This window comes from Nasonia vitripennis, chromosome 3 (assembly GCF_009193385.2).
Source record: "Nasonia vitripennis strain AsymCx chromosome 3, Nvit_psr_1.1, whole genome shotgun sequence".
Taxonomy (NCBI): Eukaryota; Metazoa; Arthropoda; class Insecta; order Hymenoptera; family Pteromalidae; genus Nasonia; species Nasonia vitripennis.
The window spans coordinates 6,947,872-6,956,900 of NC_045759.1; the positions used below are offsets into that span (position 1 = coordinate 6,947,872).

Genomic DNA, 9,029 nt, shown 5'->3' on the forward strand with positions numbered 1-9,029 from the left:
TTCCGTCATTTCCTATTCTCTATACTTTAATGTTGAATGTTTCCAAGTGTTCTTATAATACTTAACGATAGAACGAGATAAAGAGTGCGAATAAGAGAGAAGAGGAAAGAACTGGCGTCGCATAGCGCGAGTATATAATACGATACGACCGTGTGAATGAGCCTTCGAAGTTTTTCCTCCGAGAATGTACTCAGCCACAAAATAATGAATTATTGTAACATTTATACATGATATAGTTAAACGAAAAATTATATAAACAAACATCACACTATAGAAGTATGATATATATTATAATGAGAGCTTCTACCGATAATCCATACTTTATATGACGGTGCGATAAAATGTTGAAGAAGAAATTCTGGAGAAGCATATTATGTATATTGTATGTACATATACCTGACGTTCGTTTCGAATAATATTATGATGCATGTCTCTTCCTTTTTTTCCGACGAATGATTTCATTGTTTGATGTGTGCATCATTGTGTTTTACTCGTCTTTTTTATAAAAAAAAAAAACGAAGTCTGCTTTTATATAAGGTTAACGAAAGATATATATGTACTTATTAGAAAAAAAAATCTTGTGTGGTCTTCTTTTAATTGCCCTCTTTGCTTCGAATCAACGATACGATTTTTCATTGGTTAACCATACAGCATTTCACCAGCTCCATGAAAATTGTATAAATTTTTTATTTTCAAAAATACAAATATATCAGCAACAATATGAATATCACGTACATACAAGTATATCCTAATAGATAATCTTAAAAATCTAATATTCATTCTACCTAAACCTACACGTTACATCGATGACTCAAAAAACGTCATAGAGCTTTCCTTCCCTCAATTAAAATAATCATATCATTATACTTACTCATAAATTATTTTCTCACTAAATAATGGACTCCGAAAAACCGCGCCATATACTCATCATCAATCTTATAATATGAACAACGAGAAAATATCGCATTTATCATCAGAATCCGTTCTGCATTCCATCGACGGTATCCACCGAGTTTCCCACCATACCGTCCGGTAACACAACAGGGCTCGGACTTCTGCTTTGTTGTGGTGTATCCGATGGTACTCCGAGGGTACGTGCCAGCTTTTCCAAGCTAGCCGGAAAGCTTCGGGTAATCGCCGCGTGTTGGGGTCCGATCATCGCGTCGCCCATCACACCTAGACGTACCGCTCGGCCGTGCCTGTGTAAGGTCATCGAAAGACCTGGAATTCAGTGTTTGTATCAGTTAGCTGAGCAAAGGGCGTTAGGGATTAATATGTTGAAATTCAACTCACTGCAATTGCCCTGAGGTGGTTTCCAGAACACAGCCGACCTTAGTCCGTCAACGGGCAGTTCGCCGTCCACGTGAGTCAACTGTATGGAGTAGCGTCTGGTCAGGTGGTTCAGGACGATTTTGAGGAAAATTGCTGGCAGACACGAGGTCACGATTCCTGAGGATGTCTCCGCAGCGGTGATGGCGTAGATCGCGCGTTGTTTCCGCCTCGCTTCGAAGATGTTTTTTTGCACAACCTGTGCATTGATATTATACGTTTTTTTTTTAAAGGATATACTTTGTTGTCAGATAATACGATCGGGTTTTTTGCGGAGTAACGCAAATATTCCGATTGTTCATATGAGGGCCATTGCCAAGTTGATCGGAAAGAGATAAGGGGACAGATATACCCATATCGATATGCAGTCGGTTATCTTTGTGAATTTGAGTAAACATTTGAAATAACACGATCAAGTCTGGTTGACTTCATCGTTCCACTTTTTATACAATGCATCCGTACCTGCAGAATCTCCACCATGTCGTCCTCGAAATGCGGCGTAGTGGTAGGCAGCGCCAGGCATAGCAAGCCCCTAGCCTCACAGTCACTGACATACAGCGCCCTCTGGCTGGTAAACTTCGCCGTAGCCAGAACTTCGTTAGGTATAACCTGACCCGAGCATCTGAAGTACTCCTTCAACGAGTCAACCGCCGCTGCGAGTAGAATCTCGGCGTCACCAGCACCGCTAACTGCGGCGATCTTCTGCAGCAGGCCGACGTCGATCTCTTCGGACCAGGCTACGACTTTACGACCGGTTTGCGACACTGGACGGAACTCGGCACTGCTTCGACGACGGAACAGCTCCTCGATTACGGCGAACGGTGCACTTGCCAGGATCGTCAGGATCGAGAACATCTCTAAGCTTGCCTATCGGTGAGAATTTTTTCGATAGTTGGCTCGCTTTTGATAAAGTTTTGAGGTTAGGTCGAACTTACTCTGAAGATCAGTGGGAGGTAGAACGACATGATGCTGACCAAGCTGTCAGGGTAGTAGTGATGCTCATGCAGAAGACTGACCGCTCGGATCTCTCTCCAGAAGAGAATCGGAGATTTGAGGGTGAGCGTGACGCCGATGTACCAGAACCAGGCGATCGTGGTTCTAGCGATCTCCGCTGGGTTCAGCAGGTTCAGCAGTGCTTGAAATATTAACGACCAACTGAAGTTGCGTTTGTGGGCTTCGCGAAGGTAGATAGGCCAGGGCTCACTCAGACTAAGGCCTTCACGGCGCTGATACTGCCTGTGAGAATCAAGGTATGATTGAAGCTCGATAGGCGAATAGATTCAGTTTTTTTGTTCGAAATATTGTAGGCCCTCAAACCTCGAAATCTCCTTTACAGTGGCGAACCACACGATAACTCCGATCTTGGCGCACTGCCACAGACTGATCCTCTTCTTCAGTATCTCCGGCCTCTCCGTCGGATCGTTGTTGCACAAGAACTCGTTCCACACATTGCTGAAACTCTCCGTAAGCTTCTGGTGCAACCTAGGTAGAGCCGAAGGTTCGGCGTAGGGTTCGGAAAACGGGGATGTGTCAACCGGCAGACAATCGTGGTGTCTCGTCCCTTCGAGAGGTAGAAAGTCACCTAAAGCCAGTTGCTCTTGATTCAGCAGGAGGTGATGAACCCTGACCAGGAAGTAGAGACGCGACGAAGTGTTCTGGCCGATCACGTGAACCTGCCAGGGCGAGTAACTTGCCGCTAGGTATTTCGACGTCACGTCGCTCACGTAGTCCTGTCGGTTTAATCAAGGTAAGTAGATATACGTCCAGAGTTTAGCAGAGCGTATATGTGTGTGTGTGTGTGTGTACCTGAACATTGGCGTCCGTGATGGGGCGTCCCTTGAACAGACTGGGGGACAGGATTAGATGATTGTCGACGGAGAACTCCTCTAGGTTTTCCCAGGCGTAACGATAGCATTTCGTCGTCAAAGCCATGCGCAGCAAAGGCTTCGTCGCGGCTAGGTGCACCAGGTGGTTTCTCAGGTGTTCCGTCACTATCGTGGGACTCTCTACCAGCAGAGTGTAGATACCCTGAGAGGAAGAAGATTTTTAGGTTTAACGCTGAGAAATCTGCTTCGTGGTGTGATTTATGTTGTAAGCTGATATAAATATCCGAAATTTGGTCACAATTTCGTACAATCAACGAGCCTTATCTCGCAATACATTGATGTGTATAAGTTGTCAAGATAATGCATACACGGGTCAAGCAGCGAATGTTGCAAAGTTGCGTCTTATCGATTTCTACACGACCGTATGATAACGATTTCGCTAATTTGAGTATCTCGACGTCCTTGTCATCGCGATTCATTTATCGATGCACGACAAAAGTTATATGTATAAATGTATATACGGTACACTTGTAAATTACCTGATTTTTGCCCTGGTCGAGTATACTCCGCGTGCTGCTCTCCTCGACGACGATGCAGTTCGGGTAGCGCCACTTGATGTACCGGGCCCAGCATTTTCTCGTCCACTGGCAAACTGCGTTTTGGCGAAAAATAAAATTATGTGGTTTTCAATTCCAGAATTACTTATCTATCTGTATTGATTATATGCCATATGTGAAGCTTAATTCGAATAATGTTTTTTAACTTTGTTGCACTATCGCGAACTTTACGAGCAGAAGTAATCGGCGCCGAATGCATGTTTAATTATAATCATATCGACGGCCACAATCAAAGAGCAGCGACCATACCTGTTATGTCTACTATACACGAGTCGAGAAGGAAAAAAGTGAATCGAGAGATAAGAAGCTGCCGGTCGGCAAAAAAATACACGGCGAAACTCGCATTATTATCTCGGCGTCATTACTATACACTTATGTATACCAAGCGCGAATCGCGAGATTTTTTGCGCTTGGGTTATGGACTTTCGACTCCCATATTTAGAGACCGCGTCTTCTTCGCACTTAGTCACAATCTTCCGTGGGGATATGTATTATGATCGATCGATCATCGTCGGTCGGAGAGAATAATAGATAACGATTTCCCAGAAGATCAAGTGGTCTATGTTGCAGATGAAAGTGATGCATTGTGATGGCGGTGCAGAAAACTAGAATTCGATGTAATGAGAGTAGAAAAAGTATTTCCGATCTCGGCTTATTTATACGCCTGTCAAAGTTTGTCAATACGTATACATTCTCGGCTAATATTATCGGCAGCGCGATTGCAATAAATATGGCAATGTCATCCGGCGTATGCCTGATTATGCACTCGATTATATACTTGAATTTTGGGTCAATACGCTTTTCTAATCGCGATTGATTTGCGTTGTAAAAAACGAAAAATGCGAGATAGCTATTTTTTCTAAAGCATTTAAAAATGAATTTTAAATCAATTTACTTGAAAAATTGTTTAACGCCGCAGATTGAAATATATGAACGAATGAATTTCATTTGAAAAAATTGTCTATACTTTCAAACAATTACCTGGATAACTGAGCAGCAACGTAGGCAAGCAGACGACTGTGAGGAGCAGGGCGAGAAGCGGATCAGCCAGACAGGCCAGTCCCAGCAGGCATCCCTGCGTCTCCGCCATCTCCTACTCTCTCTTTCTCACATAGACGCCCAATAAACGAACTATCTACACATCTATCTCGCTCAGCGATATGCCGATTCGATGCGAGGAGAAAAAACAAAACGCAACCGATTGTTCCTGCGGCAAAGCTCGAGGAGCGACTGACACGATTCCGGGACTCGGTACAGACCGATACCGAGTGTCCGACCCTTGACCCCGACGCTGCAGCAGCTAGAGATTACGAACGGGCGCCGATTTTTTTCGTTATCGAGCGCGCGAGTATGTATATGTTTGCGCGCTTTCGAGAGATTGCGCGTCGGGTTTTCTTTTTGCAAGAGACGAACTGATTGGTGACAGTGCGTTTTGAGCGATGTCGGTTCGACTCGGTGGAATCGGCAGATTTGTGAAGGCGATACTTACTTTTTCAGTAGCAGCCAAGCTTACTCTTGAGAAAGTGTGCGCACATTGCTGGACAAAAGATAATGCGTATAACTGCGTTATTAATTATTCTCACCATAAATGTCATGTTTGCTCGCGCTTGCTGTAACAAATTAACGCTTGTCCCGCAGTGCGATAAACGCGTTCGGGCTTGATAAAGATATGTCGTCCTTGTTTTATTCGCGTGATTTGAAACTCGTGTTTATCATAAAGTAGTTTTGAAAATATTTCAAATTTTCGATTCGTAGCTAGTAACGTGGTGATCCAAAATTTTGTTTTCCACCGATCGTATCCACGTGTATTTACATTTTGTGTTTGTTTAATGATCTGAGTCCTTATCAAGAAGCCTATTGTAATGAAAAGATGTACACCTGATACAAATATTGCGAAATACGGAAAAACCAGGAATGATCGAACGAAAAGTTGTGATACTGAAGAATAATAAGGAAAACGCTGATAAACAGAGAAGCCGCGCGTGTCGTATTATGTGCGTCTATACATTTGAAATAATTTATCGGAATTCGGCAATCGCTTGTGCCAGAACAGGTGGAAATGAGATGAACATACTTTTCAATGAATACTAATGTGTATACCAAGTTTGAAGACACAAGATTCGAAGTAGTCAGCATGTGTCATCATTGGTATCATGAGATATTCTTCATGTTCTATGTATAATGAAGTATACAAGACTGAATTTATAACAATTCTGACTAACAATGTAGAAATGAATAAGATAATTTTTGTCATTAGATTTTTCTTAATTTATAAGTTGTGCTTCACAGCACCGCATTTGGCGCCCGGGTGACTATCTACACGCCGTACTGTTAAAGATTACTGAAGTCTACTAAAACGTAGACTTATGTCATGTCAATGCAGGCCTTATTCTTTTTGGCCAAACCTTTGAATTTCCTTCCCTACTGTTGCCACGAGTCCAATAGATATCTCCTTGAGAACGGTGTGCACACATTAACGCAAGAATTTTTGGATATAACAAATAAAATTACAATAGCCTGCTTGTCAATGACATGAAACTTCCTTTTTCATCGCTTTATCTATCAATACTTCGAATCATCTGTTATTTTTCATCTACACGCTCTTTACGGATACAAAGCATCTGTAGACAGTATTAAATATCGCGGCTGCTTAAACAGTTTCAAGGTATACAGGGAACGAAAAATGACGTAGAATTTTAACGTCTGATGTATTCTCCAATGCCTATTTACTTTATTACAGCTGTCGAAACTTCAATAAAATGTACGTAGTACACTGAGAAAACTAGATATTAAAATTTACTACATATGCACGAAAAATTACTATATTTTATATAGTAACGGACGGTTATACTTGCTTTGTATTAAATTTTACTATCTCAGATAGTAATTTCTATTTGTATGGGAATGTTATATGAAAAAAATTGTCACATTGGAAGATATACTGCTCATATAAATAGACATATATTCATAAAATGGCTAATACAATTGAACCTAGTGCGCCAAAGAATATAACAGTAGTAATAGGGCTCGCTGGTTCACATAAACGTGCCCTTATACGCTTTCTTTCTGGATTCAAGCAATCAAGTATAGCATTTCCTGGTTTGGCCGTCAATACGGAACAAAATTCAGCATTTTACGAATATCCGGAGTTTGGCAAAAACAAAACGCTAGAAGAAGAAATAACAGCAACATTATGGTTCAACAAAATTGTAGATTACGCTGATACAATCAGACTGATTTTTGCTATTCCTGAATCTCAAAATAAATCAGGTCTGGATGATGAACGTATTAACTCATTAATTGACGATTCTGTCAAAATAATAGAGAATTTTGACAAACTTAAAGACAGCATCGCTCTTGTGGTGACAAAAGTCGAAAACTTTATTGATGATAAAGGAAATTTAGTTTCCGATGAGGATGTTATCAAGAGTGTTACCGATAGCTTGTTGAAAGCTTCAAAGAAATATTCTGCGTCCAACGAACCTTCTTCCAGAAGAGAGCAAAATCTGATTAATATATTATTGCAAAAAACAACAAAAATGCATGGAATGTATAGGAATATAGGTATTTTCAATAAACCTGAGAAATTCGAAGGGAAACTCAGTAAAAGCAAAGTATCGCAAGATAATAAATTGTCTTTGGCAAAGGTAATCAACGCAAATACCAAGTTTACCATGAACGATAAAAATAATTTTTTGTGTGCATCCCACTTGGATAAACTGATGAATGATCTGCAATCTGATTTATCTAATACCGCGAGAGAAATAAAACGAACGGTGTTGAACCATTTTGAGAACCAGGAGAATGATTTAAAAGATTTAGTCGAATTAAACCGTAATTATCTTCTGGGAACTCGATTGACTCAAGAGTTGCAATATTGTTCTTCCAATCAAGATCTTCTAACATCATTTTCAAATAACCTTGAGAATGAATACAATAACATTCCAAAAAATGTTATTCAAACTATTAATAATTACGCTGAAAATGTGAAACTATTTTTACAAATATCGTCTCTTAAATCACCAAAGGATTCCAATTTTTCAGAAATTGGATCACCTAAAGAGCATTTATTAATTTTAACAGAGATTGTTCAAAAAATTGACGAAATCACAAGCTTGGTTCTTGGTCTTGATATCTTTACGCGATGGTTTGAACAATCATAAGATACAGGCGGCTGTCAAATCAAACGAGGAATACAAGTCGAAAATACAATAACTATATGATAAAGCCATTTCGAATGATTGTGATGTTGACAAAATAACGGCATTATATCAGGCATTTTCATAGATGCGGAAGGAGCGCAATTTCGTCCTCAAAATACGCTCGATATTTTGAACCAAGCAAGTATGGGACAAGCCTGTCAAGCTAAACTGAACATGTTGTCGAAAATGTTGGATTCGCTATTGTTCCTTTCCGAGGATGACATGCATGCATCGTGTTCGGCTGACATATTTCAGATAGAAGGCTAATTTGTCAAACTGAGCGACGTTTCTGAGCTGATGAAAGCGGAATGCAAGGAGCCTGTAAAAGAAATTCGATTATTCGCATCGAACCGAGTTTTTATCGACAGTGATTTCCATATGACTGGGAACGATTCTCAACTTTTGATCATAGCACCAACGTGGGAAATTGTGGGCGAGCGCAAAATAGTGCTGGACGGTGAACCCGGAGGAATTCATAAAATTAAAAAAGCATCAGCTCCTCCTAAAATTCTCGGGCGCAGATTTATTGGATAAGCAAAGAGAATTAAAGAGCGCTATGGTGTTAAAATCGACTTTTGCTACCCCCAAAACGATAGGTACGTTCCTTAATTTTGCAGGTCCAATAGGATCAACAGTAGGAACAGCACTTACCGGGTCGGTTATGGTCATTGAATCTTTGAGTGTCAAGGACGGCGATAAGGATAATATAAAAGTAGCAAAATTACCGATCATGTTTAACAAGAACATGACAGAAATAGAAAAATTGTTTGATCAACAAGAAATATTTCAAGCGCAATTAGATGCCATAGTCGGGGCAATTGACACTACTGAACAGAATGAATCAGCACCACCTCCTGATGGTGTGGTAGAACTTAAGAAAAAATTAATGGAGATAAAAAAAGCCGTAGAAGAAGAAGAGGAGAAAGTATTTTCTCCTGAAAAACTGAATGATAGTATAGATAAGGCAACAAAATTAGTAGAGTCACAAGTAAAAGAATTAGGGGAAAAATATAAAGATGATAAATCAGCGCAATCTTGGTGGAAGTGTATGGATC

At 40.5% G+C, this 9,029-nt stretch overlaps 1 protein-coding gene across 1 annotated transcript; it reads right to left on the minus strand.

Moving 5' to 3' along the window:
• Positions 1-663: 663 nt before the first annotated feature.
• LOC100123177 lies at positions 664-5,327 on the minus strand. Its single transcript, XM_001606737.6, has 8 exons — positions 4,754-5,327; positions 3,695-3,807; positions 3,136-3,357; positions 2,647-3,059; positions 2,265-2,565; positions 1,792-2,196; positions 1,294-1,528; positions 664-1,221 (listed from the first exon to the last, which is right to left on the minus strand). Exons 1-8 carry the CDS (start codon positions 4,860-4,862, stop codon positions 974-976), a joined length of 2,046 nt encoding a protein of 681 aa, XP_001606787.1. The 5' UTR covers positions 4,863-5,327; the 3' UTR covers positions 664-973.
• Positions 5,328-9,029: the final 3,702 nt, after the last annotated feature.